This window comes from Nesoenas mayeri (assembly GCF_963082525.1).
Source record: "Nesoenas mayeri genome assembly, chromosome: 1".
In the NCBI taxonomy this organism is placed as follows: Eukaryota; Metazoa; Chordata; class Aves; order Columbiformes; family Columbidae; genus Nesoenas; species Nesoenas mayeri.
In genome coordinates, this window is record NC_137541.1 from 159,756,667 (window position 1) to 159,781,266 (window position 24,600).

The 24,600-nt window shown below is 36.3% G+C and overlaps 1 protein-coding gene across 1 annotated transcript in view; it reads left to right on the top strand.

Moving 5' to 3' along the window:
• The window catches only part of UGGT2 (UDP-glucose glycoprotein glucosyltransferase 2), an 82,296-nt gene extending 59,697 nt beyond the window's left edge, over window positions 1–22,599 (top strand). The window contains exons 28-39 of the mRNA XM_080355157.1: window positions 820–978; window positions 2,139–2,224; window positions 7,272–7,356; window positions 9,042–9,127; window positions 12,222–12,320; window positions 13,403–13,487; window positions 13,911–14,093; window positions 15,298–15,458; window positions 15,759–15,873; window positions 19,464–19,580; window positions 21,569–21,713; window positions 22,571–22,599. Of these exons, the coding sequence (XP_080211283.1) occupies window positions 820–978; window positions 2,139–2,224; window positions 7,272–7,356; window positions 9,042–9,127; window positions 12,222–12,320; window positions 13,403–13,487; window positions 13,911–14,093; window positions 15,298–15,458; window positions 15,759–15,873; window positions 19,464–19,580; window positions 21,569–21,713; window positions 22,571–22,593 (1,344 nt within the window). The 3' untranslated portion in view covers window positions 22,594–22,599. The remainder of the gene's footprint in view (window positions 1–819; window positions 979–2,138; window positions 2,225–7,271; window positions 7,357–9,041; window positions 9,128–12,221; window positions 12,321–13,402; window positions 13,488–13,910; window positions 14,094–15,297; window positions 15,459–15,758; window positions 15,874–19,463; window positions 19,581–21,568; window positions 21,714–22,570) is intronic.
• The last annotated feature ends 2,001 nt before the right edge of the window (window positions 22,600–24,600 follow it).

The following is a 24,600-nucleotide window of genomic DNA, read 5'->3' on the forward strand; positions in this document are numbered from 1 at the left end:
ACTTCTGTTGGACCTTCTGCCTGAAGAGGAAAATAGAAACCTTGCGGGATTTTTGTCTTTTGTTTTCCAGAAACACTTTCTGTGGTAATTTATTATTTAGTCAGTATTTTACTATTTTTATTTTCATCACATTTTTTTCACATTTTCTTTTACTTAAAAAAAAAAGTCTTAAAGTAATGAAACAGAAAAAAATCAGAATGCAGAATACAAGTAAAAGCATTTTTTCTCTTGCGTTGACCTTTATAATGTTTAGGGAAATATTTTTTTAGAAAAAAATAAAGCAATTAAGGGATTATGTATGCTAGCTTTCTATTTCTCTTTTTTTGTAAATTTTTTTAGTAATAATAGGCAGATCTTCAAATAAACCTGAAAAAAATGCTATTTATTAATATAGATTAAAATATATTTGGCCCTATTTTCGTTCACAGAATTTTTAATTATATTTTTAATCCTTGAGCTGCAAAATCACTAGATTCATTTCTGTTACTAAACCTATGCAAAATATTGATCCACCAAAGCTGTGTATTTGGAAGGCGTATTATGGAAGTACAGGTTAGGATTTACCTTACCAATGCTGAGATGTCTCAGCTTCCCCAACAATCAATGGAGAGAAGGTCCGTCCAGAGAGTGATTTAACCTCTTTACTTTGGATACCTATTTTAAAACTTGAGTGAAGTTCCTTCGGGAAGGACCTTTCTCCTTGGTTTTTTTGACAGTCAGATTTAGGTGAGGAAAATCCCACATGTTTGTCATTGTACTGTGTTGTTTTTCCCAGGTAGTTAAATGACATAATTTATTGATGAAATGTTCGTTCCACAGATACAAGGGACAGTTCTAGCAGAATATGAACTAGAATATATATTGCTTGAAGGACATTGCTTTGATGTGACAACTGGACAACCTCCTCGAGGGTTACAGTTCACTCTGGGCACAAAGAATAATCCTGTCATGGTTGATACTATTGTGATGGCCAACCTGGTAAGTATTAAGTACAGAAACAGTCATTACAATTGCACCTTGTTGATGAGAATTCCTCATGAGCTTCTTGTTTTTCAAGTCAACTTATTTGTGTTGCAAGCTTAGTAATGCTAAAAGTGGCAGGAGCATCCTGGAGTTGAGACCATCTCCAAGAGACATGCATCTTTAATTTGCTGAGCTTTCCCCCATTCCTTTTCTGATCCAGTATAGGTTCAGATATAGCCTAATTTTAAACTCTTGTCTGATGTGCCTAAATGTGGAGTCTAATTGCCTTAAGTAGATGGTTGGAGATAGTTATATTCAGATGGAGATTCCACTGACAAATGTGAGGTATAAATCACATTCTGTTTAAAGTAACCAGTTTTGTTACACAATGATCCAGGCACAAGAAGGCTCCTATTTTAGATGCTTCAGTTAAGTGCTTAAAGCGTCTGTGAGTCAAGTGCACAACTGAGAATTCTTCTGGTTATCCAAAGTAATTATTTTCCATTTTAGCAGTCTGTAGAGCAGAAGATCTTTGTGATTTCTGAAGTGAAAGATTTGTTTTCTATTGGTTAAGGTAATTTGATAGGGAAAGATTTTGGGAAATGAGATCTGTTACGTATCTGCTATTCTCTGTTCTCTGTAAATACTGTATCACAAGGAATAAAAAGCTTAATAAACTGTCAATCTTTTATTTTTACACAAGTACTGAATATAGTCTCAACAGAAGATATTCAACATGAAACTTTAAAGGATTCTTCACATTCCAAAGCTTGCTTTGTCTGGCTTTCATGTAGCATTCCTATTATAAATAGAGACGGAGCTGTGTTGACTTGGAAGGTCATTCCAGACAAAAAATTCAAGTTTCAAAGAGGCTTTTCAGTTTAGTAATTTATTTCTTCACTGCTTACATACTAGGTGGAGATTTTGTATAGAACTCAAATGCAGCTAGAGGCAAATAGAGGACTAAAAGACATTAACATGAGCATACAGGAGAGGTGATGTTGGTTGCATGACTGCCAGATTTCTTTCAGAGCTAGTCTGAGGCGATGGTTACTAACCTTGGCTGCAGTACCAAATGTTGGATAATTGATTATTGTATGGGTACATGTTTGATTCTGGAATGCTGATGGAACAAGTGCCTGTCCTTCCCCTTTTTCCTTTCTTTCTTTCCACAGGGCTATTTTCAGCTGAAAGCAAATCCAGGTGCTTGGGCACTGAGATTGCGTAAAGGAAGATCTGAAGAGATTTATCAGGTTTTTTCGTAAGTATGAATCCATCTTTCGAGAACATACTTATAAATGAGTCTGAAACTGCAATGTATTTTGAATAGATCCGACATTAATTAAGGAAAATGAGCAAAAATAGCATGAAAAATTAGAACAAGAAGCAAATGATGATTTAAAGTTCATAAAAGATATCTTATTTCCTCATAGTTTAAGTTGTTCTTTAATTAATTCATGTGTTCTTGAAGGCATTTGGGTATGTTAACACATAATAAGCTGCTCAGCTAGACTTGGTGCTAGACAAGTCTCCTACTAAACATCTATACAGCTATCAGACACTTATCCTGTCAGTTCCACACGTGGTTTGTATTATCATGCAACTGCTTGCACCAAATTCTGTAGAAATGCCACTCATAGTTTTGTTGATTAATATTTTGGCACTCCCAACATACCTAACACATCAGTCCAAGAGGATGTCCACTGGAGTATTGCTGGCTTTCCATCAGCGGGAGGAAATGCCCTGAGTTTCCCTCTCAATCTTTTTAGCCCTCATGGTGCCTCCAAATGTGGTGGTATTGATGGGTGGCATCTTTTTATAACAGGAGCATTATATTAATTTCAATTTTAGACTTTTTTTTTTTTTCAATTAATTCTGAGTATTTCTTAGTCATCTAACTCATCTAAGAATTGCTGTGGTTACACCTTCAGCTTAGGGTATTGAAGCACCTTCAGTTCTGCACCCTGGCTGCATATTGACTGCACCATGCGAGGGTGAAAAATCATGGACTCCACACAATCCAATGTGAATTCAAGCGAAGCCATTTATTACAGAAACAAGCCTCCTTATATATGCAGTTATTTCCTGATCACACGTCCACGCTCCAAGCATGCATTAGCTGATTGGATATTGTCTATGTTCACAAGCTGTCCACACACCCAAGTCTCACTGCTAATAGGTCTGTTGATTTACGTCGTGTTTTCAGCTTTCCAGGGTGGCCTTGAAATTCTTTTGGGCCTGGCTAGTTTAATAACAAATCTCCATCTAATAGAAACCATCCACACATTAACTTCAAGAAAATCCCTCAAATCTCCCACAGCATGACATTTCCCTGTGTTGGGAGAAACCCTGTACATGGGAAAAAGTCGCGTTATACTCCGGTAACATTTAGTTGCCACTTGTATGGCTTTACAGATCTGTAATTTCCATGATTGAGTTTCATATGAGGAACATATGCTCGCCATCATTCTGACTATTCCATAGAAGAATCACCTTTTTCTCATGTTTTATGTAACAGCATAGATCTGTAGCATGTGAGGGCTTCCTCTTGAAGCTTTGGATCCAGTCCCATCAAGAGGAACAGTATAGTTTTATTTCAGCCTCAGTTCTTTCTTCCTGCCCTTCTCTAGTTCTTTGCGCTGAACCAGGTCTGTTTCTTCTAAAATACACATTATTGCTTGGAGTTCAGGAGCATGTAGTTCTGTATGATGTTTAGTCATCAGTTTCTATTGAAAAATGAAAAAATTTATTAACATTTTTGCTGTCGTGAATATTTAGTTAATGCATCAGTTCTGGTGTCACAGGAAGAAATGTTAACAAGATATTAGGTTCATTCTACTTGTTTGCAATTTTCAATTTCTTTTTAGCCAGAAACCACTTGCAACCTGTTGAATAGGCAGAAAAACGTAGTCTTTAGTCTAAGAAGTTCCCTTGATCTCCACCAACTGTAGCTATATCTTTTGTCTAACGTTCAATTCTTAAGATATATAAAGTGATTTATGAACGATATCATGGTTAAAAAAAAAATCAATGCAATGAGCTGTAGTTGAATTAAAAATGAAACATAACTGCTCTACATTTTAGGCTGGATCAAAGGAAACTTAAATCATCTGCTGTTTTTTAAGATTACTGATTTTCCCTAAGGGGTAATACAAATGAGCTTAGTTGAGCTCAGATTAGTTATGTAAAGTTAATACTTGATGAGGAATCTAAACAATACAGTTTATTTTATTGAAATATTACAAGCTGTAGGCTTACAATACAATGGCTCAAATATGTTTGGGAGGCTGTACTAGGGTCTTTGAAATTACTTTTACTGATACCAGTATTAGTTATATCAAATTGCTATCAGAACTCAAGCAACTGTTTGAAAGGATGGAATTTTGCCAAGAGGTATCGCAGTAGATTGTCCATCTTTGTTCACTGGTCACATCCCTTCCTGTTGAACTGTGAGATGACCTGTTGCCTTTGAGGTGCAGGCCTGGACATTATAATAGGAGTTTCAAGAGAGATACAAGATTTTGAAGTTACAGCATGTTCTACAGTTCAATGCTTATTTGCTTATAGTAGTATCGAATACACACATGCAAGTAATTTATTTCTACTCTATGTAAATACACAGCTTTTGAAAGAAGCTGCTTTTTTTCCCAAAATGTTGTTTCTGACAAGGATCATTATTTTGAAGCAGTCACACTTGTAAATCAGCTTGTTGTCAATAAATACTATGAATATCAGGAAGATGAAAATTGGTGTACCCAGCAACAGTCTGTGCACTGCTTATTATTGGAACTTTGATTCTGTTATGTTGATAGGAAAACACACAGGTATTGCAAGATAAGGCTGCAGAAAATAGTTTATATCTAAAGATACATATATAAATTTCTGCTGCATATTTCGTTTTTTAAAAAGGCAGGTAGACATAATTAATTATATTTTGGTGGTAGGCAAACTGCTTAACTGGAAGTTGTACCTTTTATAATTCAGGCAAAGGGTTGTTTGTTTCTTTGTTTTCAGATTTTGAAGGCTCTGAATTTGTTGAACCTGAATGCTTTTGTTCCCCATATGGAAAATTATCTTTTACACTATATTGAGATTTTTTTGTATTTATAGTAGAAGTATGTAGGAGTTTTGAAACATTTTAAAACTGTGACATAAACAGTTTGCTGGACGTGTTCAGTTTTGTCAAGTATATAACAATATAAGAACGATTACAGTGTGTAAGACATTTTGCTTGGATTTAAAAAGGAAGTTGTGCCTGCTTTCAGTGAGTTTACAAACTGTTACACTGACAGCATTCAGTACTTCCTGGACAAAACACAAAATCCTTATTGTGTTTTTTAAGGGAGTTTATAAATCATGATCCCAGTTCTTCCAAACCCCAGGTTGCATTCAGAACCTTATTCACACGATCGCTCATTTGAAATGTGCATCTGTTACATCAATAAGATTGCAACATGCTGAATGTCATATGCACAGAGACAGAGAAAGGACGAGAGGTCCTGTATGAGATTTGGCACACTGATTTAAAATTAGAGAACAGTACGATGTACTCAGTTTTCTTTCAGAGAGACACCTGTCTAAAAACAAGTGAATATCCTAATCTGTAAGTAGCCATTTAGCATATTGTTGGGTGACCAGGAATTGAAATGAATTCCTCTGTCAGGAAAATAAGTTGCCATAATGTAATAGTAGGAACTACACAAATACGTGGATGGAGAAACAGATAAATTGCATCTTGAGACCAGCATTAAGTGTCCAAGGTAACTAATGGTGACTGTCACTATTTCCAGTACATGGTTCATACTGAGACAGAAATTCATCGCACCGAGTGCTGTGCAGTGGAAAAACAATGGGCACTTGGTAAAGATGGAGCCAACAGTGGGGGATCCATGGAAGACATTTAGGGAGACAAAGCAACATTATTAGATTTACAGCCAAACCAAATGCTTTTGAGAACATTGTAAAGACTTTGGTAGATAGTCTTCAGCAGCAGAGCTGCAGAGCAAGCTACAGAATTCATAACGTAGAGATTTTGAGGTAACGGAATGAATAACAGAAAATTTTGGTTGTGTAAAAAAGAAGCCCAAAAACCTGAGGGCAAAAATAGGAACACTGTGCCAGCTGCTGCCATTCGTGCCATCAGCGGTTTGTGTTTGGCTCTAGGTTTACTATTCTAGAGCTTTGTAATGACGGACTTGACTTAAAATGGAAATTTGTGCCCTTTTATGTTGAGTACTGTACATCCCGGTGATAACAAGTCAGGTTTTGGCCAAGTGTTCTTATATGCAATATTTTGCTAGTGTGAAAATGAAACTAAATCAGAGAAAAGATAATCCTGAACATTGTTTTGTGCGAGAATCAGCCATCTCTATGAAACTTAGTGTCATAGGTGCTTTTTACAGAAGTGTATTAAGTAGAAAATTCAGATAAATAAAATGCTGTCGTGTTTAGCTAATTAGTATGAAACAGATTGAAACATGGTTTAAATATTCCTGTTTTCTAGGCAAAATAAAAACAATCCAGCCTAAAGGGTAGCAGATTAGTTTCTTAAACCAATTTTTTGTATGTGAAGCCTTAGCAAGAAGAAACGACATAATGCTGGTAAAAGACAGAAAAGACCAAAGGGAAAATATATGTGCTATTGAGGTATAAAAGCTATAAAATTTGGGGATTATGTCATTACACCGTATCACAGAGAGACAGCAACATTTTTCATATTTGTTACTTAGCGGACTACAGTTCAGTTTTGAGATGCCTGAATGGCTTTAATCTGATGTTCAATAGGGGATGTGTTTGTGTGGTGCCTTGAACAGCTGGGTCTTTAGGGGTACAGGTACCAAAGCCAACCAGTTGAAAACCAGTCTTTGCTATCTCAGCGCTATGATGAAACTTTCCCTAGACTTTTTAAGGCAGATGTATTTTAAAAATACATTAATGTGTCACACAGCAATTTCTAAAATGTTTTCCATATTTGAAAAATAAAATGTGGTTTCATATTTTAATGTTATATACACCTGTATAATACATGATAACTTATTCAGCTTTAGGTTGGTGCATTTTTTCATTGGTTGATAAAATTTCCTGTGAAAATTTAAATTAAAAAGCGAGGGCTACCACTGTCAACAATGTCTAGTAATGACTAATACTCCAAAAGTTCTGAAGTTAAGATACAATGAAGTTAAGTTCAAATGAAGACATTTTGTTTCTATAAATATCAGCAATCTTAAACCTTATACTCTAATTAAACACAAGTAATAATACATGTTCTAACAAGCCTGTACATGTGCATGTTTTTTTTCTCCTCGCAGACATGAAGGAACAGATTCTGTAGCTGACCTGACAGATGTTATCGTGGTATTAAACAACTTCAGAAGCAAAATTATCAAAGTCCAAGTACGTAAAGAGAGACCCTTTTTTTTTTTTGTCTACAGTATTTCTTTATATGAAATATGACTAATGCTTACATGCCCTAGGCTATATTTAATTGAAAGGTGTATACTGAAATATATAATTTAGATTTTGTATAATTAAATAGAGAAGGGTGTGCAAATTAATGCAGTTAATTTGATCCAATCAGATTATACTAATTTCATTAGAGATTGTTAAATAGCTGTTAAAATGATACACCTGTGTGCATAACATGGATAGGATTTATTTAATCTAGCATAAGGTGTCTACGAGTGTAGTTCAGGAACCTTGAACACCCTGCCTGCTTAGCAGAATGACAGAAACAGTCCAAAGGACCGCTCATCCCAGCTCGTGTGTGTATTTAAACAGAAGACTGACAGGCTCTTGAGACACCCAGTTCTCTCCTGTGACTGGGGAGGGAGTTTATGTGACATCTAGATACCAGAGAGGAACTTAAAATTAGGTGTGTTGAATTCTACCCTAAGCTATCAAGTTTGCGTGAATGAAATTGTTACTTTCATTCTTAAAGATTTATCAGAAAGAGGTGATGAAACACGAGTTGTGTAAAGCAGAAAAGGCCTCATAGTATTATGTGTTTTCCACTATTTCGTAAATAACATCTCATGTCAGAGTCCTTGGCACATTGTATCCTAATTTTAGACATGGAGAAGGAGAGAGAACTATTATCAGCATAAGCACAAAAGGAATTTTTAAAACCCCATATATGAGTCTTTTCCCCAGTCCTGTAACCAGAAGTTTCCAGAACCTGGAGAAAAGTGTAATTCTCTGGAGCATGATGACCCTGCCTTTAAACCACAGGCTGCCACTTGGGTCAAAACAGGAAAATTATTCCATGTGCAACATATTAAGCCTGTAGCTATGTGGTGCATATTAAGCTTATAACTACAATAAACTCTTATCATTCAGTGGAACTGTAGAATCACTTCAGTGATACACAGGATGTGGCTTCAGTAGTATTAGCTAAAAAGATTCAGTGTGAACAGAAATCTGTAAGCATTAGCTTAATATAAACATGTGAAAATAATATGGTTAAATATGTTCAAACATTTAAGCTTTTAGAAGCTATTTGGGTTTCAGAAACAATGAGGTTTCTTTTAATCAAGCAAATTAAGGTCAGCAAACACAATTAATTTGCACGTTTTATTAAGCATCTGGTTAAGACAGTAGAAATTGCTTGAGTTGGACAGGAGAGCTTATATTTTGGCAGCATATGTGTCACTTTTTCATTTTGAAGAGTTTTTGAGAATCCAAGTTTCCATTCAGGTGAGTTCCCTGCATGGTGTGACAGCCAACAGCTGGGTCAAGACCTCAGGAGGGAAGAAAATGGGATACAGTTCCCCACACTTATAGTTACTGTTTGCATTTAAAAGCCCACAGGGCTTGAACATGCTGTTTGATATATTGTTCACCATTTAATTTTTCATAATTGGTTACTTCTTATTACAGTAAGTTCTGTACATAGTTTAAAAGTATGAAATGACATCTTTACTATTTAGTTTAATGCAGTTCAGTATTTTAGTGAAATAGAAATGGATAAGATATTGGTCCAGCTTTGGCCAGTAAGTATGCCATAGTTAGATATTGCAACTGTAGTAATTATTATCAACTAAATTCCCAAATTACACAAAGACATTTATTTTAATGACTAGGTACAGAAAAAGCCTGATAAAGTGAATGAAGATCTCCTTACTGATGGAACAACAGGAAAAAAAGGAAATCAAGAATCAGTTACAAGGTAATGCATGATTTGCATATACTTTAACTGTGTCAGGACATGTTTATTATTAATCATTTCAAGTAAGTGTTTCTTACTTGGTAGTAATACAAATATGTAAAAAGGCTCCCAAAGGTGTTTATAATATAAATAAAAAGAGGGGGAGGGGGATAAGCTATAATATCTTGTACATCTCATTATTTATTTCATTTTTAGTCCCTCCTTTGCATTTCTAGTTCCCATTCATTTTCTCAATTTGCATTATTTTTATGTTGTTGTGTCAGGGAATCAGTCTCAATGTGGGAATCTCATCCAGTAATGTGGTACTCAGAGGTTTCAAACTGAACATCAAAAAGCAGGCTATGATGCTGCTTGTCTGCTGCTAGATGTAATTTATGAAAGGTCAAGAAGTGTTTTTGTACTCCTCAATAAAATACCTTTTATTTGGAAGTCTTCAGTTCTATAAATAATTGTAATAAATGTCTCAAGCTTTACATTTGGGGCTAACAACTTTGCAGCATTTCTAATTTGCCATATATGATTGTAAAATTTTGGTTTCAGTTGCTCATAATGTTGCTCATAATTATGTTGTCTGTGGGTGGTGTGTGTTTCAAATTGTTTTGGTTTTTACATTTGAATGTATTTTTTAATAATAACATACAAATTCCTATTAAATTCTGATATAATTTTTGAGAATAAGGGCAAAAAAGGATGTTTCATCTTTGCTTACAAAAATAATTTTAGGGTTTATTTAATGGATTAGTATATATGTGCTGTGGATCAGAATATGGGGTATTGTGTAGGTTTCCGAGATATGTCAATTGTCTTTTCAAGAGCATTTCAATCAGATGACCTATGACCAAGGTACTTTAGAAACAGTGGCCTGGATGCTCTCTGAGCGTTCTTTGCTTGGAACATTTCAGAGACCTTTTTCACAAGAAACATCACAAAAGAAAAAGTTCTTTGGTGTGAAAATTGGGTTGCTGGCAATCGTACTTAGTAAATTCAGAATTATTTGATTTCATGATGTCAAAGGAGACGGAGCTATGGTCTTTAATCTGGAATGCTGGTAACACAATAAATCCATCCGCTCTTTCAAGGTGATGATAATTGTTCTGGATCATCAAGGCCGGAGGGAGGCAGGGGACACTACTGCTATTTGGGGGGTTGCCTTCTTTGGAGATACCACACCATGCAGTCAGTGCCGCTCCACGGATGTCCCTTTCATTTGTGTTTGCAATAGAGATGGCCAGGTCCATCCTCTCACCATTTGCTGAGTGAAAAGAACGTGGATTTCTCAGAAGATCATTCATACCACTTACATTGCAGCCTTCTGAGCTTTCCGCTTTGTATTAGTGGAGTGATGCCAATTCTTTTAAATACATTGGAGGTCTGAGACTTGTCTCATTTGTTCTTCAAGATTATGAGGGATACCTATTTTTATACTTTTTAAAGTGTACTTTTAAATGGGATCTAACCGGAAGAAAAATTAATAGGAGCGACTCACGTGATCTCAAGTGTCAGAGGAATGACTCACCTCAAAAAAGATTGTTGAGGTGAGTGTCTGACAGTATCAAGCCGTGCTGTAACCAGTTCGGGCAAGGCTCCTTCTCTGGAGACATTCAAAACCCGCCTGGACATGTTCCTGTGTGACCTCACCTAGGCGTTCCTGCTCCAGCAGGGGGATTGGACTGGATGATCTTTTGAGGTCCCTTCCAATCCCAAACATACTGTGATACTGTGAAGGCAGCAGTGCTCTGAGGGGGACTGTGGCCACCATGGCCCAGCTGTGTGTACTGGGAGGCACACATGTTAGGAAACAATCCTGGAAGATTCTGGTGTTCAAAGCAAGCAAAGAATGCCGCGTAGCAGAAGCAGAAAACCTCTGGACAACATACCTTAAAGATACAGGGTAGCTTATAGGGAGAGTTATTGGATGAATTTAAGAACTCAGTGAGTATTATGAAAAATCCTTGAGAAATCCCATCACCAGAGATGGCTGAATGTTATGAGAGTTTTCTGGAAAAGGCTGCTGCTCCTCAGCCTTGTCATTCTCGCTGTACTCAGCACTGGTGAGGCCGCACCTCAAATCCTGTGTTCAGTTTTGGGCCCCTCACTACGAGAAAGATATTGAGGTGCTGGAGAGAGTGCAGAGAAAGGCAACAAAGCTGGTGAGGGCTCTGGAGCACAAGTCTGATGAGGAGCAGCTGAGGGAACTGGGGCTGTTCAGCCTGGAGAAAAGGAGGCTGAGGGGAGACCTTATTGCTGTCTAAAACTACCTGAAAGGAGGTTGTAGTATGGAGGGGGTTGATCTCTTCTCCCAGATAACAAGTGATAGGATGAGAGGAAATGGCCTCAAATACACCAGGGGAGGTTCAAGTTAGATATTACGAAAAAATTCTTCACGGAAAATGTTGTCAGGCATTGGAACAGGCTGCCCAGGGAAGTGGTGGAGTCACCATCCCTGGAGGTGTTTAACAGACACATAGATGAGGTTCTTAGGGACACGGCTTAGTGTCAGGTTATTGGCTAGATTTGATGATCTTGAAGTTCTCTTACAAACAAAATGATTTTATGATTTGCTTTTGGTAAGCTATTGGGCTAAAAATGTTCTTTGGCCTGGTAAGCCCCTCTTTATATTATGTTCAGTCTGTATTTTAGAGCATGTATTGAACTCAGTCACCTATGGGGCTACACAGACATCCCTCACCTCAGGGCCTATTCATTGGTTCTTCTGATGTAGAATGCATGTGGATGAAGCTTGAAAAGTAACTGTTGCTGATTTTTAAAATAACCAGTTCCCAAGATACTGTGGCTGTGTGTATTTCTGATTTTTTGCTTTGCTAAAACATGGAGTTCTTGCCAACTCTGGGTTCTATTTGGTTGAAAATATTGGAGACTGCAGTTCTGCCATCATGTATCCTGAGGTGTAGCTCCCAAAAGATTTTGGTATCATGGGCATGTGCAGTGGGAGTAGAATTTAAGTGTATTCAGTTACTGTAGGATTAGTACTTCTTTTGTGTATTTTATTACTTTTGATTCTTTATGAGCTTAAGGGTGATGTAGTATTTTCTTTCTGCTGAATGTTTATGTTATATAATATTTTTTTTCTTAGATTTTCAGAAGAAATTTCAACAGAAGACAATGAAAACAAAAGTGATATTCTTAACATTTTTTCAGTTGCTTCAGGCCATTTATATGAACGTTTTTTAAGGTAAGGAAAGGTAATAGGGAAACAGTTTCATAGTGATACTGTAAACTAAGCTTAAAGAAACTTTTTTTAAAAGGTGGAAAGAATAAATTGTTGAAACATAGGAAAGTTGTTTACAGGAAGCATTAAATTAATATTTTAGAACAAAGTGATTCAATGTATAGATGTTAAAAAATACCATTTAGGAGCAATGGTTGCTTTTAAAGAATCCTTACAGTATTGCCTGATCTGTTCATAGCCATCTCTTACTTTTTATGGTGTGAGTACTTGTCTACAGGTGTGAGATTTAGTGATTTTTCCTGTCCTAAAATGGAATTTTGCAGTTCTTTCACACCCATTTATTTGGAAAATAGTATATTGTATGCATTGATTTTTATTTTCTAGTAGTTTGATGCAGTTTTCACATCTGCATTTACTTCCTTCAACCTACAATAACCTTCATAAAGGGAAATACTTTTTAAAAAGGAGAAAACAATGGCTTTTAAAACATCCTGCATGCTGCTTTACCTTATTTTAAAGTTTATTTTTTCTTGTTTTTTAAGACAGACTTGATCTCTTGTAGTGTTGCAAGGGGTTCTTTATCTGTCTGGTTGCACCAAACAAATGTCACAAGAGTGAAAAAAGTTGAACCCAAAATAATGATTCTTACAGTTATCAAGGGTTTTCTGAAAAGGATCTTAACTTGAACTCTGCTTTCTCTTTCCTACCGTTTCTCTTTTTAGCAACCTATTAAACTCAGCCAATATATTTCTAAAATAAGTTATCTCAGTAGCAAATTTAATATAAGGTATTAATCATTATTCTCATTTTGTCAGGCACCTCTCTTAGAATAAAACTTGTTAACAGATCCACTTTTGAAATTACTCCTTCTAATATTGCTTAGTCAATCGGGATCGAAAAAGTCCATCTCAAAGTGGTCTTGAACACATGCTCTTTAAAACTTTTAATTAGAAGTAGACAGACATTTCTGCTTAAACTGGGTTAAGGGAAATTATACTTAGAAAATTCGAGCACCTTTTAGGTGCAGTTGAAATTTAATGACCAGTATGTATTTGTTTGTTTATTATAGACTTATATTTCCACAGAATTATGATGCTTTCTGTCCTACGTCACACAAAAACACTAGTTAAATTTTGGTTTCTGAAAAACTATCTCTCCCCAACATTTAAGGTAGGAGAAACGTCTTACTTTTAATAATTTTTCTTAAAAATTTTTAGGTAGGGTTTTTTTTAATTACGATAGAGTGATTATATAATTGAAATTGAATTTTCACAGTTGGAAATTATCTCTGAATGGATTAAACCCAAGAATTTTAAGTCTCGTGTAAGGTTCTTCTTTTCTGGAACCCAAAGCCCAGTGTTGTATGATAATTTATTCTCTTTTGATAGTCTCCAACGGCTTGAAGGAAATGCTTTTTATGTTTGTGTAGCTGCAGATGCTGCGAGAACTAAATAAACATTTTAAAATCATCCATTAGGTAATCGGGAAGGCAAACACAACGGCATCTGTGTTGCAACATTCCCTCTTTTTCCTTTTTCAATCCTTGTGTGTCACATACATGTGCAACTAACAGTGTTTTGGTTCTTCTTCTAGGATGTTATTCCTCACATGGCTAAAAAATATGGTTTCAAGTATGAGCTAGTCCAGTATAAGTGGCCTCGCTGGCTTTATCAACAGACAGAAAAACAAAGAATTATCTGGGGCTACAAAATTCTTTTTTTGGATGTTCTTTTCCCTTTGGCTGTGGATAAAATAATATTTGTTGATGCTGACCAGGTAAGAAAAAAGTAATGGTGTATAAATATCTGAGGAATTCATTTTGACTTAAATCGATCCCGTTTCATTCTTTGTGGTCATTTCATTCAGATGTTGGTCTCCTAAGGCTGTTGCAGTTGTACGAGTAGAACCAGTGGTGTTGCAGAACATGAAATGCAATGTTTTCACTTGGCTTTAGTCACGTAGAAATAGAGTCTCACCGCACTGAGTTGCCCTGAATTCCTGTGGAGAGACAAAGGTGCCTGGACCTGGTGTGTGTGACCTTAGAGCGATTCGGTCTCTGAACTGATTGCGAGAGAACTTCTCTACTATGGAAGGAGTCTGAGGGGGTTGGTTTAGACCATTTAAACAACTTCTAGATGGCTGAAAATTTTCGAGATCAATCCTACCTCTGTTTTTCTTAAATTTGTGTGCAGTCTTTCACTCAGAAATTAGTATTGTATAATCTACTGAAAGGTAACACACTGTCTCAAAAAGACAAGACATTGAAGAGTCTCATGGTTATTAAAAATCTCGGAACAAATATTACGTATTTTGGTCCTTTTCCAAAGCTTGTGAATAGATTAGATGTAGCAATGCAAACCACAGCTTTCTGCAATTTCATCTGCATACAGCAGCAATATTGGTTGTCTGTCCTCGCTACTGTACAGATTTCTCTGTACTCCAAAAGAGCCAAAACTTGTTTTTACCATTGATAAATTAAAATAGTGGGGTTTGGTGTAAGAATGATTGACTCAGTAAATAAAGGACATTTGTAAAATGTTCTTATAACCTGTTTTTAAAAGTACTTCACTGCAAGACACAAAGACTTTTTCAAATGAGGCAATAATTTTTGAATGCCCAAGTTATGTAGCAAATAGGAAGGATTTTTTTAGATGAGTGATGCTCAGTAGATTTTGAAAGTTACATTCCTGCATGAAGGAATATTGGGCAACCAGAAACACTGGTTCATGAATTAAAAATACCTTGCTTGTAATTAAATGTGTTACACAGATGGCCACAGGACAAGCATTTATATTTTCTTGAACAATAATTTGGTAAGTATCATTCCAATGGAATACTTTATCTATACTCCACTGTTGTAGTGTTTCATGGGTTTTTTTTAAACAAAATAAACTTTGGAGAGCTTACCACAGTAACTACCCTCATACGCAGACTTGAAAAACAGCATTAAATTATAAAAATAAATATGTATTTTATTTAGATTGTGAGAAGTGACCTGAAAGAACTCAGGGATCTAGATCTGAAGGGAGCTCCCTATGGATACACACCGTTCTGTGACAGCCGTAAAGAAATGGATGGGTACCGCTTCTGGAAATCAGGATACTGGGCATCGCACCTTGGGAAAAGGAAATACCATATTAGGTGAGATTACACCTTACATATTTTTGTGCAGTTTGTGAATTTGATTAAAATCTGGGTCTTGGTATTAATCACTGAAGCACTCAAAAGCAATTGCCCTATAGTCGTTCTCAGTAAGAGATGAATAAGGTGTGAATTCTAATGACATGGCGATTTCACTTTTTTATTGTAGCTTCCGCCATTTAATTTTAAAAAAAGATTCCTTTAGAATGGGAACAGTCTTTGGTTTCTCGCTACTTTTATTAGTGTCACCAAAAAGAAGACAATACTCCACAAATCTTAATTTTATTTTAATTTTTATAGCGCCTTATATGTTGTGGATCTTAAGAAGTTCAGAAAGATTGCAGCAGGAGACAGGCTTCGAGGCCAGTACCAGGCTCTGAGTCAAGATCCAAACAGTCTGTCCAATCTAGATCAGGTATATATATATATATGGTTTTAAGCAATTTGGGGTTTATTTTCTTGATTTTTCTCAATATGCATGGAATTATTTTGCATCTCAATGTATATGTTATATAATTCTGAAACTATTAATATTTGCCCTTTACTGTTGTTTTAGCACATTTTCAGGTGTGCACATGAGGATGGTTCAGAAAACTGAACACTAAATGATGATTACTTTAAATACTTGTTTATTACAAAAAAATTAAGGAAAAAAACAGCATAGAGGACTGCTGTCATTTATTTGTAGTTGGTCCATGTGCATTTGTGCTTTTCTAATGATAATGCTATACTCTGATAATGGTAATGATGTTCTTATTTAGCGAGAGCTTTTTCCTCTTCTTTTTTTTCCAGTAATGTAAATTTTGTTGTTGAAAGTTCACTGCTAATGCACTCTAGTGCTTGCTGGACATGGTCATCCTTGGGTGACTGTAGTTTTCACTTATGTAACTCCACTAATTTTTAAAGCCAGGAAGGGTAGGAGTCACAAGCATGTAAATAGATCGGAGGTGTACAGAATGTGCTTAAATTTATTATTTTCTTCTGTAGTAGGCGTTCTTTAACTCGGTAGAAGATTGATGCTACAGCTCATCTGATTTCTGCTGGAGTGAATAGTACTTTTTATATACGTCTGTCTTTGGGTGCGCCTCAGAAGGCTTTATTAGAGAGATTGTCCCTGCTTTTGTAATTTTCCTTGTGGAATTACTGAAGCACCAGAGGGTTTTACCCATCTACAGCAGTCCCACAGCATCAAAGCCCAGGTCTCTCAGTGCCTGCATTCCACCTCCTTACTCTGCAAGGGAGTTTCTCTCGCTTACATGAGTACATTATTGCCACTTGCATTTTTTTTCCAGAAATAAAACTAAAAATTGAAAATGATACTGCGAACTGGAGTGGACACAGGGAGTTAGATGAGCAGCTTTAAGGGGTAACTGTTAAGAGCAAAAAATATAGCTGTATTTTTCAAACAGTCTTCCTGCATGTACAAGGTGTCTTTCAGAAAGACCTTTAAGATTCAGAAGCTGGTTACCAGGCTTCCACCAAAATGCTGCTTTTCGCAAAGAGTAACTTTATCTAATGTTCTCAAAATATTAATAATGTGCATCTTTCCATTTTAATTCTTTCATTTTCGATTACAGCATTAATATGTGATAGCCTTTATCTCTTTATAAATCTGTTGCATCAAATTGAAAGCCACTTAAAAGTCAGCTGCCCTTCCCTTAGCACATCAGTGCTGAGAGCAGACATTAAGGTTGATAAATCTTGGCAGAATGGAGCTGGAATTACTTTGGAAAGGGAAATATTTCGAAGTAATGTTTGCGAAGTGATCTGCTTTCTGTCTGTATTGATGCGAATCGCTTTCTGTTTTCATTGCTGCCACTTACGCCAAATACAGCAAGTTCCTAGAAATACAAACGACAGTGCAATATATTTGACAGGACTCCTGGAGAGCTTTTATCTACTGATAAGGATGCATTATGATAACATTTTTTTCTTTTTATTTTAAATATGTGACTGGAGCGCCCACTGTCCTTCCCAAAGAGGCGGCAATCTCAGCTGTTTGCTAATCTGCCAGCACTGCTGCCTTCATGGGTGGTAGTGAAGGTTATGGTAATATAAACCGCAAAATAGAAGTAGGTGGAGTGGAAAAAAGTAATTTCAAATGCCAAGGAGAGCAAGTAAAGAACTCCTAGGGAGAAAAACACACATGATAAAAAACTAGACTTTCAATACAGCATATTTAATTGTACTTTTTATGAAAAACCTGGAAATATCTATGTGTAGATGACAAAACAATAGGAATTCATTAAAAATAATTACCCATCTTAAAGAATAAAAATTGGCAGAAAGGAATGGAAGACTAATAATTTTATTTAGAGGCAATTTTAAAATATTTTTTCATTTAAGTTTTATTTTCTAGTAGCAATGCTACTGTAGAGGAGTCCCCTTGTAACATCGTGTAGATATCTCACTAAAGGTGAAAACAGTTGTAAAGAAGAACAGCTTTTAAATGTTGTTTGTGGGAGCCTAGAAGATTTTAATTTCAGCAGTTTACATATTTTGAATAAAAAAGATTTTTGACACTGACAGTAAAAACAATCTGGTCTCTACCTTTTTCATTTATTTTTCTAATTCATAAATGTTTCCTCTTTGATCTTCTAGATATATTGTAGTGGTTTTGAGGATAAATCACTTTCTTCTGAAAGGATAAGCAACTTTTTGTTTAGAATTAAAACAATAATATCTATATATATTCTTCTGTTTACTATTTACTTTAAATCCTGGACCCAGCAGCTGTCTTTCTGCTTTCTATTCCATATAAGAATTTGTGAATTCACAATTATAAGAGTTACTGTAGTAACTCCGGAATTGTGATTTCATTTAGAAAGTCAGAGAGGCACTACAGAAAACCCGTCTCTTTTGTCTTGAGGTTGAAATGGTGATTAAACCAGTTATATTATCTTCCAAAAATTCATAGAATTGAAATAAAACAAATAAAACATTAATGTTTAATATCTTGACTCTCAGTACACTTACATTTGTTGTAGTTTTTCTGTACTAATGTCTGTATTTGAATTAGATTATATGCCTTTGCTAATGCGACTATATGTGCTCTTTTATCCTGTCACATGGAGCAATGTGAATTGGCAAAATAAGATGTGATTAATACTTGAGTACTGACGTTTATTTTTTAGATATAATGTAGGGGTTGTACATGTGAAGGAGCTTACAAACAGATCTCCCAATTACACCTGGTATTTTTAACTGTGGGCAGAGCACACGCAGCGTACGACCCCCTGAGGTTTTTCTCATTTGTAAATGCTGCTCTCTGCTTTCAGCAAGATACTGGGTCAGAGTTTCAATGATTAGAGTACTTGGCTATATAATAAAGGTTTAAAAAAATATAATAAGATAGCCAGAGTAGCAATTTAATAGCTTTTCCTTTTCACATTCATGTTTCTGGAATACATTTTCTCAGAAGTCTATATTTAAAGTAGTGGTGAAATCCTGGATTATATGCTTTTGAGCTTGTTTTCCCCTAAATTTGAGGAATCAAAAGGGTTAAGTTTTCCTTTACTAATTTCACACAGTCTAATTCTGCTTAGGAGCATTTACACTATGAGACATGCAGTATCTGAACCACAAGTATCAGACAATAGTGTTGTTTGCATCAGAGGTGTCAAACTCATTTTTCTCCTACATTTACACAGTCCTAAAATTACATTTGGCCCTTTGAAGGCAACCGCCAGGCTAATGTGGCCCTTGGTGAAAATGAGTTTGACACCTCTGGTTTATGTCATACTAAGGAAGGACAGATGTGAGAACAAGAAAAAATTGCTTGAGAAATGAGAGGTGGAACTGACCATCAAAATGAGCATGACCCAGTGGGGAATCTACTTGAAAAAGAACAGGGTGAGCACTTAGAAGGAACCCTAAGAAGAAGGAAACATAAGAACTATTTGTAGAAGTAGCAATAGGCAAAGATATTCTGCTTTTAAGGAGCTGCTGGATAACCAGATACATTGAATTCAATGCTAATTTCTGATTTTTACACAATTTGTACAGGATCTTCCCAATAATATGATTCATCAAGTCGCTATTAAGTCTCTCCCTCAGGAATGGCTCTGGTGTGAAACCTGGTGCGACGATGAATCCAAGAAAAAGGCTAAAACAATAGACTTGGTGAGTTGAATCTGAGTTTAAATTACTTTTATAGATTATAAACTTTGCTGTAATTCCTGTGACTTTTGAGAGACTCGTATGTGATGCAACTTTTCCCCTTCCCCCTGACACCTCTCCCACCTGCTCCATACCCGATTTACTGATGTTAAAGCTGAAAACCGTACCCCAAAATTAATATTGCTGTCTGTAACAGGACAGGGTTGGGGTTTTTCATGCCTGTACATGTATTTTCCGTATCTTTTTTCAAAATTCAGCGAGGTTAGTCGGACTCTTACAAAGTGGTGTTAATGTCTGGGTATTGTGCGCTGCTGTTGCGCTCCTTGCAAAGGAGGTTCCTCCAGAAACTGCTGCCTAGAGGACTTAATTTTATCATGATTTTTTCTGTCCATTTCACCACTATAAAGGGGGAGATAAAGCAGAGCTGAAAAAGTGTAATGTTCTCTGTTATTATCACCCCCATCCCATTTTTCTCCTCCATTCTCCCTTTTTGACAACCCACACACGCCGTGATACTTCAGAGACATAATTCAAGAGAAAAACAGTTGGAATCTGGTGCAAATATTCAGTATGCAAATAGTTTTGTTTTCTTTGTGTCTTCATGGTTGTTAAAATAGGCCTTTTTGTGCACCGAAGATGGGTGCTCTCTGTTCAAGAAACACTGAAATTAAGTTACTAGACCTTCTTTCAGCCCCCATTATCATGTATCACTTTTTGTTATGATTTCCACCTATGGTATTTTGTGGAAGTAATCAACACATTTTCTAGACAACACTGGAGGAAGCATCACAAACTTAATGGAATCTGATATGGTTCATATTTCGATATGCTGATGTATATCTTGTATCTCCCAATGTAACTTTATCTAAATTTTAGTAGTCCTGTGCTAAGCATGTCTATGCTACCCATATAATCAGGAGAAATAAAAATTAAAAAACCAATGTTTACAATAAAATATTTTGAGTTATTTAAACAGGGTTTATTCACAATTAATTCTGTGTGGATTTTTTTCTTGTGAGTCATATCAAGGTAACTGACCTTGTGTGTGAAACTGTAAATGCTGACAAAATTATTTTAGGTAAGTTCCACAGAACTGCAGAACCACACAGAATGTCAGGGATTGGAAGGGACCTCGAAAGATCATCCAGTCCAATCCCCCTGCTGGAGCAGGAACACCTAGATGAGGTTACACAGGAATGTGTCCAGGCAGGTCTTAAATGTCTGCAGAGAAGGAGACTCCACAACCTCCCTGGGCAGCCTGTTCCAGTGCTCTGGCACCCTCACTGAGAAGAAGCTTCTTCTCAAATTTAAGTGGAACCTTTTGTGTTCCAGTTTGTACCCATTGCCCCTTGTCCTGTCACTGGTTGTCACCGAGAAGAGCCTGGCTCCATCCTCGTGACACTCACCCTTTATATATCTGTAAACATTAATGAGGTCACCCCTCAGTCTCCTCCAAGCTCAAGAGCCCCAGCTCCCTCAGCCTTTCCTCATAAGGGAGGTGCTCCACTCCCTTCATCATCTTTGTTGCCCTACGCTGGACCCTCTCCAGCAGTTCCCTGTCCTTCTGGAACTGAGGGGCACAGAACTGGACACAATATTCCAGATGTGGTCTCACCAGGGCAGAGTAGAGGGGAAGGAGAACCTCTCTGGACCTACTAACCACCCCCCTTCTAATACACCCCAGGATGCCATTGGCCTTCCTGGCCACAAGGGCACAGTGCTGGCTCATGGTCATCCTGCTATCCACCAGGAGCCCCAGGTCCCTTTCCCTTATGCTGCTCTCTAACAGGTCCTTCCCCAACCTATACAGGAACCTGGGGTTGTTCCTGCCCAGATGCAGGACTCTACACTTGCCCTTGTTATATTTCATTAAATTTTTCCCTGCCCAACTCTCCAGCCTGTCCACGTCGCGCTGGATGGCAGCGATTTCCTTGGAACAGAAATATTTTCACATTTGCTTTGTTTACATGTAGTATGTTTTAAACTTTCAGTGCAACAATCCTCAAACCAAAGAGCCAAAATTAAAGGCTGCTGCCCGGATAGTTCCCGAATGGGTGGACTATGACACTGAGATACGAAAGCTAATACAGCAAATTGAAAAAGAGAAGAAAAATCTCACATCTTCCTTTCAAAAAGGTAATTTACGTGCATATTCGTCTATTAGCTTTTAAAAAATGGATATTAATGTAGTTGAAATTAAGATCCGAGTCAGCAGGCACAAATGTTATATTTGTGTTGTTTTCCATGTTCTTAGAGAAACTGTGTGGTTTTAAGAGACATGTGATGCCTCTTCATGTCAGAGTTACACTAAGAGGATAAAATCCTTTGTTTCCTGCCAGAATCTAAGAGAAAATTTAGTGGTGTCTTATTCTCAGACCTCAAACACAACCAACTGTTCTGCATCGTTTGAGCCACAAATATTAAATAAAGCATATTATCCTAGACCTCACTTAAGGAATCTTAAAGCTAATGTCTATTAAGCAGTAGGTAGCTGAGTCTCTGTTAATTTGTCTCTGTATCTCTCACTCTGGGCTTATCTGCGTGGGGTCTTCTTGCACCAAACTAAATGGTTTTGGTTGATTTGTTTGTTTTTACTGGAATTATTTTGAACTGAATTAGTTAAATAGCAGGAGAAATAAAAAACACACTCATATAGGACTTACAGTAAGACTTGACTTCTGGAGTGATGTGAAACACACACAGAAAAAGGTGATCTCAGCTCTCAAGGTTGAAGAATAAACTTAGATAATATTTAAAGGTTTTCAGTCAGGGAACAAATTCACTTTTCACTATCAAGAGTTCTTAGTACTTCTTATTCTTTGTGAAAGCTTATGGTCAACTTTTAGCGAGGCTCGAAACATGAGGCTCATGTTGCTGAACTGACTAGTGAGCAATAAATAGAAATAAGGGGCTTTCTCCACATTTTACAAAACTAGTCAGTAAGTCTTTATATAACTATATTTTATGACTCTTTTTTTGTCCTTTGGTTACAGGTCTCAAACATGATGAACTTTAGCGCAGCCTCTGAACAGCAGCGGGTACAGCTGTGAATGCTACATTGGCGTATTTGTAACATTCTTCAATGTGAAGTCAAATCTTTTCTAACTGACAGTGTTATTTAAAATCTTCTAAATAAGATACAAAACCAGAAGACAAATCCAAAGGTACTTGAGGTTTGTTTTTTTTTAAATCAGTGTAGAGTAGCTTTCCTAATTTATTTAGTTTTCTTTTCCTTCGCTAAAAGTTTGCCCAGAGGATTTTAGAATGTGAAGAATGATGAGTCCAGCTCTTCAAAGATGTATTGGGTCGACACACACGTTAAATATGTACAAGAAAAATTGTTTGTGCGTATTACCTGCATTAAGCTAATGTATTTAAATAGAAATAATTTTGGTTATGTGTCCATAACCAAACCAAACCAGTTTTGGCCCTAGAGAAATACTGTGGTCACAAGAAAAAAATCTCAGCGTAGCAAAGTTAAGACATGAAAAAGCAGCTTTTCTAATTGAGGCCACACAAATCTAAATCAACCGGGAACCTTAATAAAGCAAGGAGTGTTACTTTTCACCTCTTATGCAGAATTACTGCACTCTTGCGAATTTTAAAAGATAATTTTTGATTCTTAGGCTCCTTTTGGTCACTTAAATAGTATGTCCTAAAATTCCGTCATGTTTTTTTGGTTAAGGTGATTTTCCAAAGAGCAATTGCATCGGAAGGTCAGTACCTGCAAACTGTTCCCTCTCAGTTTTGCTCATCATCATCAACATCCTGTTTAGAACTGAAAATAAAATGATAAATATATGTGAGTAATTTTGACTATCAGTGGTATCTCCTGTAATTTTCAAAACATGTACTCACAAACCTGTTGCTTTAAAAATAGCCTATTGACATTTTGATCCCCCCAAAAAACTGCAGTGAAAAGCTCTTGCAATACACAGATTTGAAAATAGAGCATTTATTTCTTAAACTGAAATCTAGTGCCTTAAATATAATACCCAGCCTGTTGTTTAGGCTGTGCTGGTTTCAAAATAGGTTGGATCTGACCACAAATTCCTGTAAGAACAGCTTAATGCAGTTTTTCAGAGTAAATGCTTGGAACTGTAAAAGAGAAGGTAATTTGCAGCAAGTGGCTGAATCCAAGAGGAGTTGAACAATATTTCCATGCCAGCAAATAATTGAATAACTAATCAGAAAAATGAAGCATATTTTGTACGTACTCTCGTTGTCCCCACTTGTTGGTTATTTAAAGTTTCTTACTTTAAGAGCAAGGATTTAAAATCATGCTTCACTGATATTTTTCAAGTCTTAGTAATATGAGACATGCCCATTTTTTTTACAGCTTTTTCTGGTTTTCGTTGCATCGCCTTGATGCATTTTGAACAGTGTTAACATGTCACAGACGGATTTTAAAGGGTCTGTTGTGGGTATTTGCTTTGTTTGAAATACCCAAGGAGGTATTTCCTGTGTAACACAACAGCAACAATCAGTAAATCTTGATGTCGTTTCTCTTGAGCGATCCCATTTCACTGCAATATCTTGTTACACTTCTTCTCCAAGGATACCGGGATATCCTTATCTAAGGATATTGTAATGATATCAGGCAGCGACTCAAACATATTTGAACATAGAATTTAAATTTTAAGTTGGTATCTTTATACCATATAGATGGACTTAGAGTTGACTTCGTATATGCACCATTACTATGAAATCAATGTATGACAAGGAAACAACTGATATTCCTTATCAGAGAAAAACAAAAACTAAACCAAAACCAAAGCCATTATTCAGCTGCTCACCACCAGAAGTTAAATGTTCTTCAACTTTAAGAAACCTTAGTTCTCTTTAATTATGATTATCTGGGTGGGAAATTTGTTACGCAGTATAAGAAGTGGATAATCGATGCACTGATTTCTTGTCCGTTTTATCTATAGCATCGTGTTCTTGTAAAAACTGGATTACTTCTATGGGCTTTAAAAAAGAAATAGCTCTTTAAATACTATTATTTCCTTGAGGTTACTGAAAT